This window comes from Lactuca sativa, chromosome 2 (genome assembly GCF_002870075.4).
Source record: "Lactuca sativa cultivar Salinas chromosome 2, Lsat_Salinas_v11, whole genome shotgun sequence".
NCBI classification, from domain to species: Eukaryota; Viridiplantae; Streptophyta; class Magnoliopsida; order Asterales; family Asteraceae; genus Lactuca; species Lactuca sativa.
Genome location: NC_056624.2, coordinates 32,481,978 through 32,504,054, shown reverse-complemented (window position 1 = coordinate 32,504,054; position 22,077 = coordinate 32,481,978). Strand labels below are relative to the sequence as shown.

At 40.4% G+C, this 22,077-nt stretch overlaps 1 protein-coding gene across 1 annotated transcript; it reads right to left on the bottom strand.

The window, feature by feature from the left end:
• Positions 1 to 20,398: 20,398 nt before the first annotated feature.
• LOC111891890 (uncharacterized) lies at positions 20,399 to 21,312 on the bottom strand. The gene is made up of 2 exons (XM_023887953.2): positions 21,178 to 21,312; positions 20,399 to 21,028 (listed from the first exon to the last, which is right to left on the bottom strand). The coding sequence occupies exons 1-2, from the start codon at positions 21,310 to 21,312 to the stop codon at positions 20,399 to 20,401; spliced, it is 765 nt and encodes a 254-aa protein (XP_023743721.2).
• Positions 21,313 to 22,077: the final 765 nt, after the last annotated feature.

Here is a 22,077-nt window from a genome sequence, read left to right as displayed (position 1 = left end):
GATCGAAAGGACCTGGTGTTGTTTCTTTTGTCTCCATTGTTATCGGTGACCACTTTGGTTTTCATTTTTCACAACATGGGATGGTTCCAATTATACGAAGTAAAGTATATATCTCCGACGAGTCTCCACTTGGCGATCGGAATCTGGAACAGAAGGAAGGAAACGTCAGTCGTACCCTGAGAGGAGATCCCAGAGTGACGCTCCTACGATCAAGTTAGTATGGTTATTAAGTGAGAATATCTCTTTTGAGTGGGGATTAATAGCTTATCCCATAGGAGGATAATCGAATTCCTTTATATAGTTGATGTGAAGGACAATTTTCTCTCTTAGGGGACAATGGTGTCATCCCTAATCTCGGACAGGGCTGATCATTGGAGCAGCTATCCTCTGTTCTCTGTTCCGCAATGTGATTAGTCTAGAAGAGGTGTTGGTTGTAACATTCAGATATCCTGGCATGGAAATTTGAGTATTTTTATTATGGGATATGAAGAGACTCAACGAGTTGATGCCTCAACTCGTCAAGTAGGATCGCGACTTGGTGGCCTGTTTAGTGAAGGGACTCGACAAGTCAGGTATCTGGACTCGTCGAGTCAGTTCTGTTAAGGGAAACCCTAATTGTCCGGGTTTGAGACCTATTTAAAGGACCTTATAGACCTCTTGTACGGCTACTAGTCCAGAGAGAGATACCCTAGAGAGCTGGAGCGAAGAGTGAGAGAGATAAAGCCATTTTAAGCATTTTTGGTGTGATTTTGCAAGGGAGAAGTCATTTCCAGCAAAGGGAGGTCAAGGGAGTTATTGAATCAGAGTTCCTAAGCTCGTATCTTCATTGTAGAGGTATCAAATCAAATTCCCTTTTCTGTTTTGAGTGAGATTGGTGATTTTAGGGTTTTCGACACCTTCCTATGGCTTGTAGTGATGAGTATAGGGTCCCTTTGTGTGAGATATCCCAGATCTGGACCCATAGAGGTCCATAGGGCCTTATTTTATATGCTTTATGTTGGTTCATTGAGAGAATGAGACTTTGATGACATTCTTGGAGCCATTTCTCCAAGGAAAGCCTTGTGAGCTTTGCATGTATGTCAAGCCTCGACCTTTACATGGTTATTGGTCATAGGGAAGCCAGATCTATGGATTAGAGGAACAGATCTGACCTTAGAAGGTCAGATCTGTGTTGACATGGGAGCAACTCACCGAGTCCATGGGGAGACTCGACGAGTCGAGTCGGGTTGCCCCGCGATACGAATCCAGTGGAAACCCGTCAAGTGGAAGGTTCACTCGACAAGTCAAGTGAGGCCTTGGAAGAGTTAGAAGACATGCATGGACTCGCCGAGTCACCCTTGTGTACTCGAGTTAGGACCAGAGGGTCCATAGAGTTAGGACCAGAGGGTCCATAGAGTTAGGGCCAGAGGGCCCACAGAGTTATAGCCTCGAGTGGGTACTATGTGTTATATGTGGTATTTGGGGAACTCACTAAGCTTCGTTGTTACAGTGTTTTGTGTTATATGTTTCAAGTTTTCTCAGGATCACCGGACGGTACCGGCTCGATTGTACACACCAGATGAAGAATTATGTTTTTGAGAATCCTAGATTATTTTTAATGGAGTTGTGCTTTGTAATTCAATAAAAGAGATTTTTATATGAGATGTTAAGAAGAGTATGTCTTTTAAAAAAAAAGAAAAAGAAAATTTGTTTTAAATTTTCACGTCGTTACAAGTTGGTATCAGAGCGTTGGTTTGAGAGATTCGGATGCACCTTCGGGTATATCTGGACTCAAGCTGAGGAATGGAGGAAAATTTTCAAAATAAATGATTTTTCTAACGAGCAAGAGTTTCTAAGAGAAAACAAGAAAGAGCAATGTGTACAATCAGCCAGAGCCTGAATGGTGATTTCCCAAAATACCCTTACCTTATGTTTTATGAGATATTATGAGATATTATGCATGCTAGAGATCAGCTAGGTATTTCATATATTAGGACTAGAGTGGCCTGATTTGTGATGCCTTAGCCTAGGAGTTGTTGTTATCTGTGATGCGCTTTTGAGTATGTGCTGAGTAAGAGTATCCAACAGGAATCCTTTTGGAGAGGGATTTGAGTAGAGGAGTAATCTAGGAGAGATACCTGGATGAGCATTGGTGGAGCCTACCGAGAGAGTAGCCAGATACCCACGGGGGTTGAGTTGCAGAGTTCGGTGATATATTTTGGGTATGAGTAGAGCTAGTGGAGTTATCACCTAGGGCGGGTTATATGTGTTTATCCGACGCCCGAATGCTGCTTGCTTCGTGCTTTGTGGAACTCCCGATGATGGGAGTCATCTACCAAGTGAATGTGATGATATTCAGGAGGTAGATGACTGGCATCATAAGGAGTTTCTCAGCAGCTGATGGCGGAGAAGTGTGAGAACCTAGGAAGAGCCTAGGGAGTGACCTTAGTCAGAAGAGTACGCTGGCAGAGTAAAGCATTTCGCTGGGAAGCGAGTACGCGTATGGGGATTGGTGATTGAAAAGGTTGAGCAGCTACTCAGGGAATATGGGATGGTCCGTGTAGAGAGTATGGGTAGATGCGGTAGGTAGTATGGGCCCGTACTACTAAAAGCAGAGGACCCATACTCGATGCAGGGAGTATTCCAGAAATTATGAGTAGTAGATCGAGAGGTGATGTCATGGTTCGAGTACCATGGTCAATAGCAGATCGAGAGGTGATGTCATGGTTCGAGTACCATGGCCAGTAGTAGATCGAGAGGTGATGTCATGGTTCGGGTACCATGATCAGTAGCAGATCAAGAGGTGATGTCATGGTTCGGGTACCATGATCAGTAGCAGATCGAGAGGTAATTTCATGGTTTGGGCACCATGATCGGTAGCAGAGCAAGAGGTGATGTCATGGTTCGAGTACCATGCTTTGTAGCGGATAGTGTTTGTGCTTTTTCCAGTTATCTTGTCGTGTTTGGGTTATTCTATGATCGGATACGATAGAATATGGGGCCAGAGGGCCATGTTGAAAAAGTTTCAACGGAGCATGCCTTGAGAAGAGATTTAGGTTAGCTCCGAGGGATTGTTGGTGATATGCCAGTAGAGTCGTAAGACTCAAAGTTTAGCAGGTACGATGCGTTAAGGAAGAATACGGTCTGAGCCGGGCAGCCGGCCGATAGTAGAGATGTCACCTTGTGACCGGAGTAATGCTATTTTCCTTTCCTGAGAGAGACATAAGAGGTGTTGAGATTTCAGTTTATGAGTTGGGGGTGAGCCCTGTGGGATCGCATTGATGATGATCTTTAATCAGAGTAGCTGACAGTAGGTCTGTCCCGAGGGAATGATATAGCCTAAGCAGGTTGTCAGTGGGGACTGAGATGGTCAAGGACCAGGATACACCCTATTTGAGCATGGTGGGGAATGTGTTAGCCACATCATGGAACGATCAAGAGGAGTATATCAGGGAAATGACTTGTAAGTCCCGAAAATTGCTTGTGTATCAATCAGATCCAATTGATGGTGCGGAATCCCAATCAATTGGATGATGTCAGATCAATATAGAAGAGAAGGAGAAGAAGAATTAAGATGAATCTAATGATGTATTCAATATGAATTATGCTCCTTACAATAGATTCTCTCTCACACACACTTCCTCTCTCTAAGTTTCTCTCTCTACAATGCTCTCTTCTTCTCACCTTTTTCCCCAACCGTACACTCACATGCACTCCTCTATTTATATGGACCTCCAGCCATACACATGTGTACAGCCGCACACCCTATGTACGGCCGCACACAGGGTGTGTGGCCGTACCCACAAACCACAAACACATACAACATTACACAAAAATATATTTTCCTAGAAAAAGCGAAGTATAAACCATATTTTTGACCCAACAATCTCCCCCTTGGTTTATAACTTTCTTTTCTAATTGACCCAACAAGCTCCCCCTAAAAAGTAGCTGGCTTTTTCTTGTTAATCTTCATTGGGAGCTTGGCTTCAGCATTAATCTTTGATTTCTTCACAGCTTCAAGATGAAGTTAATGAATCTTCATGAATGACTTCATCTCGAGCGGTTGGGCTTTTCTTCAAGATTTGACTCTGAACGCACACTGGGTGAGGAGGCTTGATGTACAGATTCTTGAAAGATAGCGCTTCAGCTGGAGAATCTACAGAGAGAACAAATCTTCTGGATCACTTCAGCAGGTACAAAGATAGCAGCGGATTGATTGAGGAGGCTTCAATGCAATCTATGACATAATCTTCAAGTACAGCTTCACCATGCTTTTGGGGTTGACAGATTGAATGTCGAAAGAATAATCTTCATTTCTTGCTCCTTCGAATGTGAATTCTTTGATGCTCACGGACGAGGCTTTGGCTCAGAAATCTTCAACACAAACTCCATGAGTCTTACCTATACCTGAAATCACTTTTCAAGACAAAACAAAACTAAAAGCAAAATTAGCACACAAAAAATATTTTTGGATTTTTGATATTTTCTGGAAAAATAAAAACAGAAAGAAAAAATATTTTTGGATTTTCTGATTTTTCTGAACAAGAAATAACACTATTTTTGGATTTTTAATTTTCTGATTTTTGTTTGATTTTTGAATTATTTTTAATTCTCCCCCTAAAATTTATGCGTAGAGGAAAACTATATACAAATTTAACAAAAATAAAATGATATCTAACTTTAAGAATGATTTGGGATCAAAGTTTTTAGACAACCTTTATCCGCTTGTCGGTACCTTCTATCTTCACGTCTTTGTCTGGTCGATCGCCAGTATTGCTGTCCACTTAAACACGAAAAATTGTGACAAAATTAGGACATACTATAAGTGACAAGACAATGTGATCCTAAGTTCCTAGATATTATATCTGATCCTAAGTTTCTAGATACTATATCTTAAGGACCATTCAGCGGACGACGACCAGGGATATTGTTGTCCACCTAACTTGAGCAACGAGATCTATAGACAATCTGTATTTGTTCAATTTTAAGTGTACTAGAACGTGTTTCCCACTTCCTGATATGCCCCAGCCATCAAGAATTTCTAGAGTACTCCTTACACCGGGTGAGCAGACAACCATTCAGAGAGAAGATAGATTCAGAATTCTATTACTTATTACTTATTACTTCAGAGGGGTTGAGAAGTAGAAGGTTGCATATGCTGTGTACCAGGTCAGATTAGAAGTCGCGCAAAGGAGACAGCATATGGCTAACAGATAAGAAGTCTTTCACATATATAACCTGAAGAGAAATAGAGTTGCATATGTTGTGTACCAGGTCGGATTGGAAGTCACGCAAAGGAGACAACATATGACTAACAGACGGAAAGAAAGAAAATGATATTCTACAGACCTAATTTATCGGAATTTACCAGTCGCCCCATCCAACCGGAATTAAGGACAGAATCCGCACATCGAGGAAAAGTTAAGCCACGGTTCCAAGTACGGGTTCAATTATTGTGACGAGTAGATTCCCATATATATCTCCCTGCTCAACCTATCCGAGCGTCGTATTGTCAGGCTGAACGGATCTAACTAGGTCAAGATTTGTCAAGTCTATAAATTTCCTAAGTTCAACTCTCCCTAGTCAAGTCCATTTAAAAAAGTTTCGTGCCTACCGACGCATCAAACCAGAGCATAGAACCTTCAACCTCGGGTACGTTACGCAGACTCAGGTTGCCTGTTATCAGTTTATCATATCACTTCCCAAAACATCTCCCTAAAGCACATTCCATAACCAACATATTATTATTATTATTATTATTATTATTATTATTATTATTATTATTATTATTATTTTAAATTCTTTTTAATGTTTTATTTATTTATTTATTTATTTTTTTAAAATTTTTAAATTTTTGTTTTGTTTTTATTTCTCCCCCTAAATTTGTGCATTAGGAGAGAAACGAAAGTAAATGCGCAAATTTAAACTATCCTAAAATAAAAATTACTCTTTAAAGCGAATCAGCTTAAGAAAAACTCAGGAGTATAGAGAAGAAAACTCAAACTGTAAGTCATCGATTGAATTTGCTTCTAGAAGGTCTGAGAACAACACGCATAATCTCAGAAAAGATCCGAAAATTCTTCATGTCATTAAGCATAAACCCCATGTGATCCCTTCCCTTCTTCCCTTCCCGCAAAGGACACATACTCTCAAACAAAATTCTGAGTGTTGTACAGTTGAGAGATGCCTCTTATCAAGTGTCTGGAACAACCACTATCAACAAACCGAAGTCTGATGATATGCCTCCATTGCTGTTCCGACAAAGAGTGGGATCAGTTGGTCTTTGAAACACAGTCCATTTTGAAACTGGGTTGACCTTTGTCATCCTTGCATGGTACTCTCTCCCATGACATGTCTTGCTTATCACAAACAGAAAATGTAGAAATATTAGAAGCATTAGATGATTTGGGAGATTGCACCTTCGGTACCCATATGTAGTTGGGTCTAACCCATTTCTTTTTTGAGCGGATGGGTGCCTCGGCACTTGATTTTGAATTTGAAGCTGGCCGTTGAGATGTCTTTGATTTTGGATTCACGGGAGCATCTCTTGGATTTGGCTTCTTGGCCGACATTCCCTTCTTGCCCTTGGGATTTTGATTTTTGGCCTTGTGGCTTTGATTGTTAGCCTTCTGGGCATTCCAATCGCTATTGTATGAATGTGGCCTCGAAGGGTTTCTTTTGGGGTATCTCCCTCTTGGTGCGTTCTGCCACCCTTGTGCATAGTAGGGAACGTATGCGCGATTTGGACAATTTCTGGAAATGTGTCCAGGTGTTCCACAGTGAAAACATGTCATTTTCTTCACTGTGGAGTTGTTTCTTCCTGCCCCTGGTGGCGTGTCCTTGCCTTGTTTCTGATTGTTCCCACAAGCACACTTGCAACAAGTCGACCGTTTCACTTGATTTGGTGGCATGTACTTCCCAACAGCAGGTTGATCAGAAGCAACTGAGTTCGAAGCAACAGATTCAGAGTTCAAGGAGTCATTGGTGTGTTCAATAGACTTCTTCTTGTTCTCATCCTCTACTACTTTACCTGCACAAGAAGTAGAATCATTAGTATTGTTCATCTCAACATCCTCAGTTGGCCCTGATTGTTCAGTCTTAACTAAAGCTGGAGCAAAGGTTTGGCCATACTGAGCATACATTTCTTCCTCATTGGTCTCAAGGGGTGGGTTATAGTTGTGATTGAAAGGTGGAGGAACACTATCATACCCTAAACCCTTGTTTTGATTATCTTTGAATTTCAATTGATTTTCAAATAATGACTCGACTGTCTTACTTGATGCAGTGTAATTTTTGAAACTAATATCTGTTTTTCCACACTTAATGTTCAAAGCATCAAGTTCTTCAGTTACAGCAGCAAGTTTGCGTGTGATCGTAATTTTCACACTTGTTGCTGTACTCTTCCTGAAGCTTCCTAAAGTCTTTGGTTTTTGCTTCTAGTTGTGCTTTTAACGGTTTCTGACCTTTCCTTAGAGTATAGCCTTCATATTTAAGGTCGTCATTTTCCCTTTTTACAAATCAATTTGTTCGCAAAGAAATTTAATCGTAGCTTTACAAGATGGAGTACATGAAACTTCATTTACCGAAATTGATGTGGAACTCATTTTTTTAATTTATTATTATTATTATTATTATTTCCTTTTAATTTCCCTTTGACTTAAAAACCGAGAAAGTCAACCTTAAAAGTCAAATTTAAAAAAGTCAAACTTGAAAAGTCAAACCGAAAAGCCAAATTTGAAAAATTAAAAGTCAAATGAGAAAGTCAAAATTTAAGTCAAAGGTCAACTTTTAAAAGTCAAAGTCAAAATTTTAAATCAAAAGTCAAAAACAAAAGTTAAAATTTAAAAACTAAAGTTTTTGGTTGAATTTGGAATTTAAAATGAAAATAAATTGAATTTTGGGGTTAAAAGAGTCAATTTTCGAAATTTGGAACCGAGAGAGACACTATATGAATTAAATTTCGAAGAAGGGAAACAAGTTGTCCGCTAGCTGAGTTGGCAGATCGCTGTGGCAATGACCTAGAGGTCCCGGGTTCGATCCTTGGCACCCCCCTATCGGTTTCAATATTTTTAATGCGAAGCTGCTGTGCTATGAGGACTGTTGCACGCGATGCGAGACTGAGGTGCGAGACTGAGGTGCGAGACGAGGCTGAGGTTCGACGTAAACTGCTGCTGACCGAGACCGAAGCGAAGACTCTGGACCGTACACGAGATTAAGCCGCACACACCAAGTCGGCCGCACACCAAACCAAGCCGCACACACCGAGCCGCACTCCTTCAACCGGGCGGCACACCTTCAACAGATTTGCGAAAAAAACGATGTTTTTCACCCTTTTTGCTCCAAAACTCGATCAAAAACTTGTTTTTATGAAAAATGCAAAGAAGTAACCCCCCCCCCCCCCTAATTTTCGGAGATTTATCCAAAAACGCTATTATCTTTTCAAAATAAGATCAAATAAGCTCCAGATCTGACAAAATTGACTGATACAAACCAAGCTTTGATACCAATTGTAAGTCCTGAAAATTGCTTGTGTATCAATCAGATCCAATTGATGGTGCGGAATCCCAATCAATTGGATGATGTCAGATCAATATAGAAGAGAAGGAGAAGAAGAATTAAGATGAATCTAATGATGTATTCAATATGAATTATGCTCCTTACAATAGATTCTCTCTCTCACACACACACTTCTTCTCTCTAAGTTTCTCTCTCTACAAGATGCTCTCTTCTTCTCACCTTTTTCCCCAACCGTACACTCACATGCACTCCTCTATTTATATGGACCTCCAGCCATACACATGTGTACAGCCGCACACCCTATGTACGGCCGCACATAGGGTGTGCGGCCGTACACACAAACCGCAAACACATACAACATTACATAAAAATATATTTTCCTAGAAAAGCAAAGTATAAACCATATTTTTGACCCAACATGACTCTTTTTTTGTCTATGATGGGTATAGAGAGTGGAAGTGGAGTCTCTGCTCTTATGATGCGTGATGTGTTAGAGCGTGGTTGAGGAGTCGAGGATGAGGAGAATGATAGTTCATTATTTCCAGACTAAGAGTCAGAGTTAATTCTGGACAGTTGGGGAGGTCCAGTGATGGGAGGGTGTGAGTTTCTAAATGACTAGAGACAGTCATCATGGGAAGTTCTGAGGATTTCATCTAAGATTGGGGTTATTTGGGGTTGCTTGATCTCTGTCGGGAGATCATCGAGCGTGCGTAGCACCTTCCAGGAGTAGGTGTGATGTTTCTGGTGGGAACAGTCTGTGGGATAGATTATTGATGCGTCAAATGATGATGGTTCAAACCCTGAGTGGGGGAGAACCGGGTATTCTAATGAGGGAATCAGAGATTCATTCAAGAGCGGTTAGAGAACTGGATATAGAGACCTGTGGTACGGATTCAGAATACCAGCGTTATTGGGGTTAAAAGTTTATGCATGAGGCTCGTGCTCATGAAGGGATGAGTGTCATCACGGCCGGTGGCCATTGGTCAGGGAACTTGTGGTGGTTGGAAATTCTTCGAGGTGGGTTGGCTAGTAAGGTTAGTTCGGCGGTTGGGAAACTCCAGTCCGATGTATGGGCTGTTATATGTAGTTTGGGAAGAGCAGATGTGAAATGATACGACCAACCCCAGCATCGGTCAGTGTATTCTTGCATGAGTTTTGAGCAATAGAGGAGGGAGTTTCAGATGGTTGTCATCATGTTACGAGTCATTGTCGATTCGTCAGTGTTTTGTTTGAGAGTTGGGATACTCTAAAGTTGTGCATTGTGTGAAATGAAGGGTAGTTATCATATCCTGAGGGAATGCTTTGAGGTATCCGTGTATGCTGCCGTAAGTATGGGACCGGTGGTTGAGGCAGGACATCGTGATGTTCTGCGATGGTGTTTCCGGGGTATCCGAGTGTGATGCCCTGAATTCCGAATTATTTTAGTGTTGTGAGTTTGAGGCGACAAGTGGTGAATTAAGTATCTACGGTTCCAGTGGGAGCCCTTCGGGTATTGACATCAAGAGGGATCATTTAAGAAGGTGGATTGCATTAGGGAGAGGTGTTTTGTTATGGCGGTTGTCGTCAGATATTATGATGCGTAAATTGGATGAGTATGGGTACCTATCTATGATAGTCCGCGGAGCATGAGTTAGAGGACGCGGTGTGGTGTTAACTTGAGTATGAGACTGTGGGATGATAAGAGGGAGCGCTGCTAGTCAGCGAGAGGGTGTTGTGATACTGCGAAGACCCATATTATTCACTAGTCAGTGAGAGGGTGTTGTGATACTGCAGGGAGCCGTAGTACTCACTAGTCAGCGAGAGGGTGTTGTGATACTGCGGGGAGCCGTAGTATTCACTAGTCAGTGAAGGGGGTGTTGTGATACTGCGGCTAGCCGTAGTACTCACTAGTCAGCGAGAGGGTATTGTGATACTACAGGGAGCTGTAGTATTCACTAGACAGCGAGAGGGTGTTGTGATACTACGGGGAGCCGTATTATTCACAAGTCAGCGAGAGGGTGTTGTGATACTGCGGGGAGCCGTTGTACTCACTAGTTAGTGAGAGGATGTTGTGATACTGCGGGGAGCCGTAGTATTCACTAGTCAGCAAGAGGGTATCGTGGTACTGCAGGAATCTGTATTATGCGCAAGTCAGAGCATGACACAAAGGAGTGTTAGGCTTGGGTAGCCTTATTATTGAGTTCTTAGGGACCTGGTGTTCAGATCAAGAGCGAGACTGTGGTCTCCTTAATGATCAGGGATCGTTATATACAGAGTTAAGGTGTGGTTGTCACAATCAGAAGGAATTGGGGAAGTGACGTATGCATGGGCTGCGAGTCATGAGTCATGGGTTGAGTGGTTCATAAGGACAAGTGGTTCCAATTCTGGGTCGGACCAGACTCTCGAGTTTGAGTTTGGCTCTAGTGTGCCTTGAGTAGGCGAGATGAGATTCTAGATTCTGAGATGGGTCCCAAGTTGAGAGGTATTGTTATCCAGCTGACGCCTTAGACCTATGTAGGTCAACACTCGGGTATGGGAGGTACCGCGAGGCGCATGTATCTAGGGAGTGGTGTTCGAAAGAGGTCGAGGGTGAAATGATTTAGTGGGTTTGTGTTATTCGTTGGGGTAAAGAGAGCTTCGTGACTTGTGTGTCACCGGGCCGAGATTGTTGTGTGAGAAGGAAGTCAGTGAGACATTTCGGGGCATGTTATGGGTGACCTTTGGAGGTGCAACTATGGTTTCAGGAGTTGACTTAGTGCCCAGTATTGAAAAGGGATACGAGAAACAAAGTTTGGGCTTTTGAATGTGATGTCTGAGGACACTTCTGAACGAGTATGGTTTTTTTCCCTTGTGTCTGAGGGAAGAGTGTTAAGGATTCTTTGTCGGATGGGTTCTGATAGCAGTTTAGTGGGTGAGCCTTAGTGAGGTGTGGACCCTTCCGTTTCTTGGGGCATGATTCAGATCTTTTAGCATGTTGGTATGAGTGAGCGGTATCTGATTGTTGGATTCGGTCTTGTAAGAATCAGAGGATCAGTGGGTTATCAGGGTTGACATTCGAGGAGAGAATATCATGGTGATCACTTGAGTAGGTGGTATGGCGGCGAGTTAGGTCACTAGAGTTTCCAGATATTGGGAAAGAGCATTTTGAGGCCGAAGAGTTGGATTAGTTCTGGATTTGGGAGATTCATGTGTGATTTCAGTTGTCCATGGAAGAAGATTTTGGTTTGGCATGAGATCCTTTCGGCGGTGCCTTCGGGTGGTTGGATGTGGTCCTACAAGAATCAGAGAGCCAGTGAGTAATTAGGGTTGATATTCGAGGAGCGAATATCATGGTGATCGCTCGAGTCGGTAGTTTGGCGGGGGGTCAGGCCACTAGAGTTACGGGCATTGGGAAGAAGTATTTTAGCAGCCAAAGAGAGTTGGTTTAAACTCTGTTTTTGGAAGTTCTACTTGGCTTCGAGTTTCCACAGAGAAAGATATCGGTGTAGTATGAAGATCATTTCAGTAGTGCCCTTCGGGTTGATAATTTCAGTCTATAAGTGGCTAAGGAGTGATTTCGAGGGCGAAATCTAATTCAAGTGGGGGAGAATTGTAACATCCGGATATCCAGGCATGGAAATTTGAGTATTTTTATTATGGGATATGAAGAGACTCGGTGAGTTGATGCCTCAACTCGTTGAGTAGGATCGCGACTTGGTGACCTATTTATTGAAGGGACTCGACGAGTCGGGTATCTGGACTTGCCGAGTCAGTGTTGTTAAGGAAAACCCTAATTGTCCGGGTTTGAGACCTATTTAAAGGACCTTATAGCCCTCTTGTGCGGCTACCAGTCCAAAGAGAGACACCCTAGAGAGCTGGAGCGAAGAGTGAGAGAGATAAAGCCATTTTAAGCATTTTTGGTGTGATTTTGCAAGGGAGAAGTCATTTCTAGCAAAGGGAGGGCAAGGGAGTTGTTGAATCAGAGTTCATGAGCTCATATCTTCATTGTAGTGGTATCAAATCGAATTCCTTTTTCTGTCTTGAGTGAGATTGGTGATTATAGGGTTTTCTACACCTTCCTATGGCTTGTAGTGATGAGTATATAGGGTCCCTTTGTGTGAGATATCCCAGATCTGGACCCATAGAGGTCCATAGGGCCTTATTTTGTATGCTTTATGTTGGTTCATTGAGATAATGAGACTTTGATGCCATTCTTGGAGCCATTTCTCCAAGGAAAGCCTTGTGAGCTTTGCATGTATGTCAAGCCTCGACCTTTACATGGTTATTGGTCGTAGGGAAGCCAGATCTATGGATTAGAGGAACAGATATGACCTCAGAAGGTCAAATCTGTGTTGACATGGGAGTAACTCGTCGAGTCCATGGAGAGACTCGACGAGTCGAGTCGGGTTGCCCCGCGATACAAATCCAGTGGAAACCCGTCGAGTGGAAGGCTCACTCGACGAGTTGAGTGAGGCCTTGGAAGAGTCAGAAGACACGCATGGACTCGCCGAGTCACCCTTGTGTACTCGACGAGTCTGGTCAGAGTTGACCGTTGACTTGAGTTGACTTTTAGGGTTTGGTCAACCATTGGTCATGTGGACCATTTGAAGGGTAAAATGGTCTTTTAGCCTTCTTAGAGGACATGGAAGGGATTAGTCTAGCCTGGAGAGCCGTTATTGATTGAGATAATTGTTTATGTGTTTAGGCAGAGGCTAGATCAGTGTATACGCATGCGAGATTACCAGAGACATCCAAGGCGAGTCTCCTCACTATTCTTTACCTTGAGTGGTAACCAAAGTTATGTGACAGAGTATCTTGTATGCTATTTATGTGATGTGTTGCACTACATTATTTCTCTATGATTTATGCTGTGGGTATTCCAGAGTTTACAGAGTTAGGACCATAAGGTCCACAGAGTTAGGACTAGAGGGTCCACAGAGTTAGGACCAGAGGGTCCACAGAATTAGGGCCATAGGGCCCACAAAGTTATAGCCTTGAATGGCTACTATGTGTTATATGTGGTATTTGGGGAACTCACTAAGCTTCGTGCTTACAGTGTTTTGTGCTATGTGTTTCAGGTTTTCTCAGGATCACGAGACGACACCGTCTCGATTGTACACACCAGAGGAAGAGTTATGTTTTTGAGGATCCTAGATTATTTTTAATGGAGTTGTTCTTTTTAATTTAATAAAAGAGATTTTTATACGAGATGTTATGAAGAGTATGCCTTTTAAAAAAAAGAGAGAAAGAAAAATTGTTTTAAATTTTAACGTCGTTACATTAGCGGTGCGTGTGCCACTAAGGTTTTTGGCTAACATTGTTTTGTCGCTAGGAGATTCTCCCGTTGGATTCCACGATGGGGATTTGCCAGGAAGACTACTCACGTGGACGTAGTCTCTTGGCTGGCACGAGATCGCTCTCGTCCAGACTCATGTGTTGGCTCTGAGGTGTCTCCGTCTGGCGTGGACCTATGGCCCGCTATAACTATTCTTAACTAGTAGTAATAAAGGGTATGTCCATGTGTGACATGGTAAGTAGCCAAAAACTATGTTGTCAAAGTTTATTTGTTCCTTTTATCCTAATAGGAGAAGCGATATCTATGAGACCCTCGTCGCAAATCTGTAGCGAGAAACATAACTTTGAACACTAAGATTGATCTTTCTCCATGCCTCAGGTTCATACAAATATCTAGAACAAATGAATAGTTTATCACTTATCTAAGCGTTGAATCTTGATTAGATTAGATTTCAACAATTGCATTGATGGCTAACCCTCTGTGGATTATTTTGAGAAGTGTTAGACCTCGTATAGTTGATGACTTGTCCAAGTAGGAGACTTTTGGAAAGAGTGTCGTCATTAACTATTGATAATTTTTCTAATAATAACATGTTGTGCTTTTTAGTTTCCCTCTTGACCCATTTGAGGAATTTAAAGAAAGGGAATGAAGGATAAGATTTAGTTTATTGATTTATCGTGTTTTGATAAATTAATCATAAACAATTTCTAAGTTAATTGGGAATTAACTAATTTAAGGGGTTGAATATTAATTTATTAAAAGTTAGCTTGTTGGAATATTCCACAAACCCTAATAGATATGGAGGTGAACAAAATTAGGTTCACCCCACATGGGATTGAAGATAATTTAGGGGTAAGCATTTGTAGCCTATACATAGGTTGTTACGGATCAAATTTCTCCTTGCTCTTTTGGCTTGAATTTCCGCCACCTCCATTCGCCTATACATAGGTTGTTACGAATCATTCTCATTTATCTACTATTAAATTGACCTAATTTTAGAGCAAAGAGGGGGTTTTATCTGATTTTGCAAGACCCGACGAACTTAAATCACATAATTCAATTAGTTAATTAAAAACACTCCTGTCTAGTTTGAATACACTTCTTTATTTATGTTTAGCTAATAATTATGGATTATCAAAGTTGGTCACCAATTATTATGTAATTAGCAATTCATGTCCAAATTTACTAATCTTTTTACCAATTCATGAACTACCTTGTATGATCACACATAAGCAAAACACAAAATTATTTATTAATTATAGGTAAGTTATGTAAGATTTATCTAAGCAAACACAATTATGGTCATAAATTATGTCTTCTAGCACAGCTAAATTAGTTACTTTTACCACTTATCTAAGATTTTGGTCGATCCAAGCTCTAGCAATTCAATGTTCACTAAATCACTAGGTTTCAAGTTCATGTAAATTAATGGTTACTAAGCTACACAGAACATGAATTTAAGCAACTAAGAAACTAAAATAACATGCTAGGTAATGATAATCAAACACAAGAAATTTACCAACTATTCAAATTCAATATTCATTGAGCTAAAACATAATTCACAAACTTCATCTAGCTAGACAAGAGCTGCTAGATTCGGCTACTCATAGTAACAAGTAAGCAAAAACAAATCAAATTATCAAATATGTTCATAACTGTCAAACTAATTAACTAATTATGAACCTTTACTCCTTTTGATGTTGAAAGCCTTTTCCATAACTCTTCTGTTGCTCAAAATCATCTTCAGGTAACCTTCCAATCAGCCAAAAACTCCCCAAGTCGTACTGGGCAAGGGAATTTATAGTTTTCTGATCTCCCGAGTTCACGACGTGAACCATAATGATTCACGTCGTGAATGTGATCTTTTCGTATTCGACAAGGACTCTTCCACCCAGATGCAAATCTTCTGGAACAATCGTTTCACGTCATGAGCGTCAAGTTACTCACATCGTGAGCACGTCTTTTTGGTGGAATTTTTTATCCTTCTTCCCTTCGAGCCTCCAAAGTTCCAAATACTATCAATTCTCGTCCCTTACATCGAAAATGCCTTACTTTGGCTGCAAATTACAATTTATCCTTATAAGTGTCATAATTCTATGCAAATAACCAAAATATTAATAAAAACATAAATAAATATTGCCTAAAAATATGTATAAATATGGCAATATCAAAATACCCCACACTTGTTCTTTGCTTGCCCTCAAGCAAGCCTAATTATTAAATCAAACATTCATCATCAATATCACATAGAACGATCCAACTCAAGCTCAACCATTATGCTAAGACCTCAACGCATGCATTTGTGTCTAAATTATTTCCTAAGTAACCCCCCTCAATTCTAAATACTCACAATCCTCATAAACACTCGCCCACTTCTTTTGAACAACACTCATTTGATGCAACCCTCTGAATCCATCCTCAGAAAGCTTTCTAACCTTAAGGTATTTTTGTAAAGCCACCCAAGCATACATAAACTAGAGAGTTACAACTTTTAGAAGATACCACAACTTGGAGCTCTTGAATTCTTATTTTCTTTGATATTTGATCATTGATTTCTTTGAATTGACCACCTTTTTATGTAACTTTCGTATCTTCAACTTTTGAGACTTCAGAATTTTTGATCTTTGATCTTCATACTTTGTTACTTTTTTGCTCCAAAATTCTTCAATTTCTTTACTTTTGGTAATTTCTCTCTTTTTTTTACATGTACTCACTTTATATATATATATATATATATATATATATATATATATATATATATATATATATATATATATATATATATATATATATTACTCAAAAACCTACATGCTTAAGCAGGGGCGCTTTACTTCAACCCTTATTGGTTAAGGTATTAGTCTACGTGCAATGACTACCTAAGCTTTCCTGGATACATTTCAGTTTTAGGCTGCTAAACATATTGCATCCCTCAAACTAAGCGAGGTTGTGTTTTTGTCCCATGATTTCACTAGAATAAAGGAGGCCAGAAATGCATTATAACGTGTATGGACTTAGCTAAACATTTGAGCTCTCATCAGATCATCCCAATGCAACACTAGCAACTGAATTTAAATTATTATTACTAGAACTAATATTAGATTATTATTTCAAACCTATTAAAAAAAATTTAATTTCCTAAAATTTCTAGCAATTTATTTTTTACTTTTTCTACCCCTACCCCTCACTTATTATATACAACGCCCTCATTGTATGCATAAAATAAATTAAAAGCAATAAAAGGGAGAAAAATGAATAGACTCCCCTAGGATAGAAGTGGCAAGATCGAACTCCAAACGTGTAGTTGACATGTGCATCTTGAATATGGAACTTCATCTAAATAGGAACTTGGACCTGAACTCCCGAAATATGTAAGTGAGCCAACAAGCGAAAAAGCAATGAATCAAAACTTCAATCTCCCATAAGAATGGTGTAAGTCTTCAAAATGTATAGAATAATGTGGGAAAGCATACGCCACTTTGTATAGTAGAATAAACAGCCAGCATGCACGTGATAAAAACCCCAAATATAGTGAAAATGGGAAACTCACGACGTGAGTTATATAGGCTCACGGCGTGAGGTCGCAGGAACGCGGAATCTGAAATCTATAATAACTCAACTCACGACGTAAATACTGTATGCTCACGTCATGAAAATCGGGCGACTGAAAAATGAGACTGCCCATTCTTCTTATTTCTTTTGGCATCCCATTCCAATTTCTAAATTGATAAACACACTGCTGAATGTAGAATTTATATGATTCCTTGCTAATCTCATCCTCTCTCTCGACTCACCCCACACTTATATTTAATTGTGGGTCTTGACTCTTAACTCTAGACTTGTAATGACCCTTGACTAGACGATCACGACTGTTGACTCGACTTTACTCCCTTCCCAAGACTCCTTAGCAAGCTCTAATAAAACAACCAAAAGAAAATAAAAGTAACATAATAATAAACTAACAATTGTTCAACAATCCGTACAAAGTGTTCAAACCAAACAACTAAAACCAAATAAACTAGAAACTAAAAACTAAAATAAATAAAACCAAACTAGCGATCAATCATCTTCCTCTCCATCCCGAGCTCTACTAGTGCATGTCCCATCTCCTCCTTGGCCTTGATACTCACTCACCCTAGGGCAAATTGGGTAATGATACCCTAAATGAGGAGGCTGCTCCACATGGAAATGTTGCATCAAATTCTCCATTGTCCCACCAATCCAGTTCATGCTCAAGTAAAGCTGGTCAAAATACCCTGTCATATCATCCCCAAAGTGTGATGCTACCATGGGTGTTGATTGGAGAACATGCTATCCTCTTTCCCCTCGTCCTCTCACATTTCTTCTCCTCGGCCTTGGTTGTGGTGTGGGTTGATCACCCTACTGCTCACCACCATCCTCATCATCCGACCCCAAAATACCCCAGTGAGTTCCATAATTTTTGACCACCCACATGGTCTCCAAATAACCGATACTAAACTCATGTTCATCCATGCAAGTCATGGAGTGAGTGATACCGGGAACAAGCAACCCATACGATCAGGCCAAACGGGTAATGAATTGCCCTCCACAAAAGGCTCCCAGAGCGAGAACTGGCAGCAGAGTCAGCCAGAAAGCGTGCCAAAAAATAGGGAATGTTGCAACACACTCCCGGATTCAAAATTGCACCATAAAAAGAATAAATGTTGCTTTGTCACCTTGTCCCCATGCCTTCTGTGATTAATGGGGAAAGTGATAAATCGGTGTAGTACTCGGTGGATAGGAGATCAAATGCTGCTCTCGGGGGATACTCCAGAATTGAATATTCCGGAGGCAATATTATGCCAAAAATCAAACCCAGTGACATCATCCTCATACCCTCTAGCAGCATCCATCAAAAACATGCCAAACTCGGGAGTCATAGCCTCTTGGTGATTATATATCCCCACCCTCCAAGAAAATTCCATGAGGTTGCATTCCCGATACTCACCCCCGAGACAGAATACCAAAGCTTGTTGATAATGGGGGTCTTGGACATTCTCTTGGAATGTCATCGTTGAGAAAAACTCAAAACAAAACTCCTTATATACTCGCTCTTGGATGCGAAAAACGTTGAGCCATCCCGAGCAAGTGAACGAATAGCCATTTCCAATAAATATTTTGGTCAAAAACAGGGACAGCCTATCCATGAATCCAACTTCTCTCAACCGTGTCCAATTGATGGTGGGTGCGACTGCAATCTCCCGGTTGTAAAGCCACCCCCAACCGATTTTTCCAACGCGTATAAACATCACGTGACATATTCGTTGGAAAGACGTAAAATGGGTGGAGACTAGCAACCCTGGTTGGAACTTCTCTTCTGGGAGCCATACGTGTAAAAATAAACAAAAAAAAAAACAAACCAACAAAGACATCCCAAAAGATTAGCATTAAACATAATTTAAAAGTGTAAATATCCAGGATTCACGTCGTGAGTTCGTAAGCAGAAATCGGAATCGGACAGATCAGGACTCAAATCAGGTCAACAATGTCAATGGGGTTCACTCCTAAGGTCATTTCAAACTAATTACAAGCACATGCAACAACAACTTCACATATACAGGGTAACCATTTTTAAGATTCAAGTGAAATGCAAACCCTAACCCCTAAATCTAGCAACTAAGTCAACAATAAACAATGCGAAGAAGATTAAATTACCTAGGATGAAGAATTACGTAAGCACAAGAGGATTAAATAACGTGTGTCGGCCGAAATCGAACAAGGGGGGACCAGTCGCCTCTTTGACTTCGTGGGAATAAAGAAATGTTTTGGTCAAAGAGGGTCCTGTGTTCTTTAATCTGTGGTCCCGAGTATTTCAGGATTCACGTCGTGAATCCTAAAAGGTTCACGTCATGAATTCAGTCTGGGCTTAAAAACTAGGCTATTCAATCTATACCAAAATTGGACTGGACTAAAAATAATGGGCCATTTAATTTAATAGAAAATGGGCTGATTATGGATTAATGATATATTGTCCGTTACATCTTGAACTCATGTCGTGAATCTTGTAAATTTTTTTACTAATTTCAAAATTTTCTATTAACTTGATTATTAATTATTACCACTTAATTTTTAGGGACCTCACACTTAGTGTGTAATTATGAATATAGTGATTTGTATGATATGATCGATTTCCTAAAAAACTAAAAATGCAAAAAGAAAAGAAAGAAGATGCAAACGAAACTTGGGTTGCCTCCTGAGAAGCACTTCTTTTGAGGAGTCGTGAGCTGGACTCCGTGTCTCCTATGTTGATTTGCCAGAAGAGTCCACCATCAGGATCTTCTTCTCCTTGAAACGCCTCTTGTAAGCTTGCACTCGACGAATATACGCCTTTTTAGAATTCTCCTTTTTAGTCTTGACTTCATTGCCATCGAGCTTGCGTTTGATCCCTTGAGTCTTCAATTTTTCATCATTTTTAAGCTTCATAATATCCTCCTCCACCTTCACCACTGGGCGAGTCACCTTTGATGTAACCTCCTATTCATCACTAGACATATCATCACTTTCCTTACTCACGCAAGATGTTGGTGTTTTATAAGCAAACACCTCGAATACAAGTGGAACAGAAGCTCTTGGCTTGGTGTGCTTGATTTGCTGAATTGTTTTAATTTCTTCTTCCATAAGTTTCTCCAATTATGCAAGCTCATTATCATCTTCAATATTGAACACTTCACCTTGGACATCATATCCTTGGAAACCATCTTGTAGTCCAAAAGTTTCTTCTTCATCACCAACCCTCAACGTGAGCTTGGATTCTCGAATATCGACAAGAGCCCTAGCAGTATTTAGTAAAGGGCGACCAAGAATGATAGGGACATTCACATCCTCTTTCATGTCAATCACTACAAAGTCAACTGGGAAAACGAATTTCCCAATTTTTACAAGGATGTCTTCTACTATCCCTCTTGGGTGAGTCACTAAACGGTTTTCCATGTGGATTGTCATCTTCATAGCCTTCATCTTCTGAATATTTAATTTTTGATAGAATGAAAATGGCATCAAATTTATGCTTATGCTAGCCCCAGAACTGGCTAAAGGATATGTCTTCAAATTATTTCCAAACTCACATGGAAGAGTGAGGCGTCTAGGATCTCCCATCTTTTTAGGTATCTCTCCCAATACAACCCTTGAGCTTTGTTCACTTAGAATGACCTTGCAATTCTTCCTTAATTCTTGGCGAGTGTCTATTAAGTCTTGGAGGAACTTCGCGTATTCTGGAACTTTTGCAAGTGAATCAATTAAAGGAGTATTAATAGAAATACCCTTTATTTGTTGAATAAACTCCAGATGTTCCCTTTTCAGTGGACTAAGATGTGCTCGAGATGAAAATGTTAAAGGCGGGTTATAAGCAGGAACAGACACGAAATTCTTTTGTTCAGACCGAGCCCGCGACGTGAGTATAGCAGGCTCACGACGTGAACTGGGTATTCCAACAGCTTCTTGTTTTTTGAGTTTTGTCTTCTTAGGCTTTGTTCAGATGGCTTTGGCTCCACTTCTAAAGCTTCTAGGAATTCAAAAATCGCCTCTTCTTCAGTATCAATGGCCATGACATGAGATTGGGTCTTCTTTTCAGGAATTTGTGGAGACAATATTTTATTTACCAAAGTAGTAAGTTGACTAAGTTGAACTTCAAGGTTATTGATGGAAGCTTGTTGACTTTTTAATAATGATTATTGGTCAATCATCATAGCATGATGATTCTTCATCATAGTTCTTTGATCCTCCATTGCAGTATCAATAGCATCATGCCTTTTTTCTGAAGCTTCCATAAACTTCATTAACATGGTCTCTAGATCAACTGTCTTCTCATCTGGTGGTTGCTTTCTTTGGTAGAAGCCTCGGCCAGTTTGCCTAAATTTCTCTTCTTTTTGCTTCTTGTATTCATCGTAAGGCAGCCACTCCTTCTTTGGTTTTCTCCAATCTTCATCGTATTTCTCCCCACATGAATAGCAAACTTGAGCTTTCTTGTTTCCATATTCATCTATATTGCAATCTTTTTTCAAATGTGGGCCACTACATCTCTCACAACCAACTCGAATTACATGAATTGATTGGTCCATTTGGGTCAATCTCCTATCCATAGTGTTAAGCATTGCCATCACAGAAGCCATGTCTTAAGTTTGTGCACCTCCAATGCCTTTTTTTCCATCACGTCTTGGGTTATGATACTCACGAGAGTGCTTTGCAAACTCTTCAACCAACACCTTAATTTGATTTGGATTTTTCTTTGTAAGTCGTCCTTGCGAATCAAGAAGTTGACGTGTCATGACATTTACTCCATCGTAAAATATAGATACTTCTTGTTGGATGTT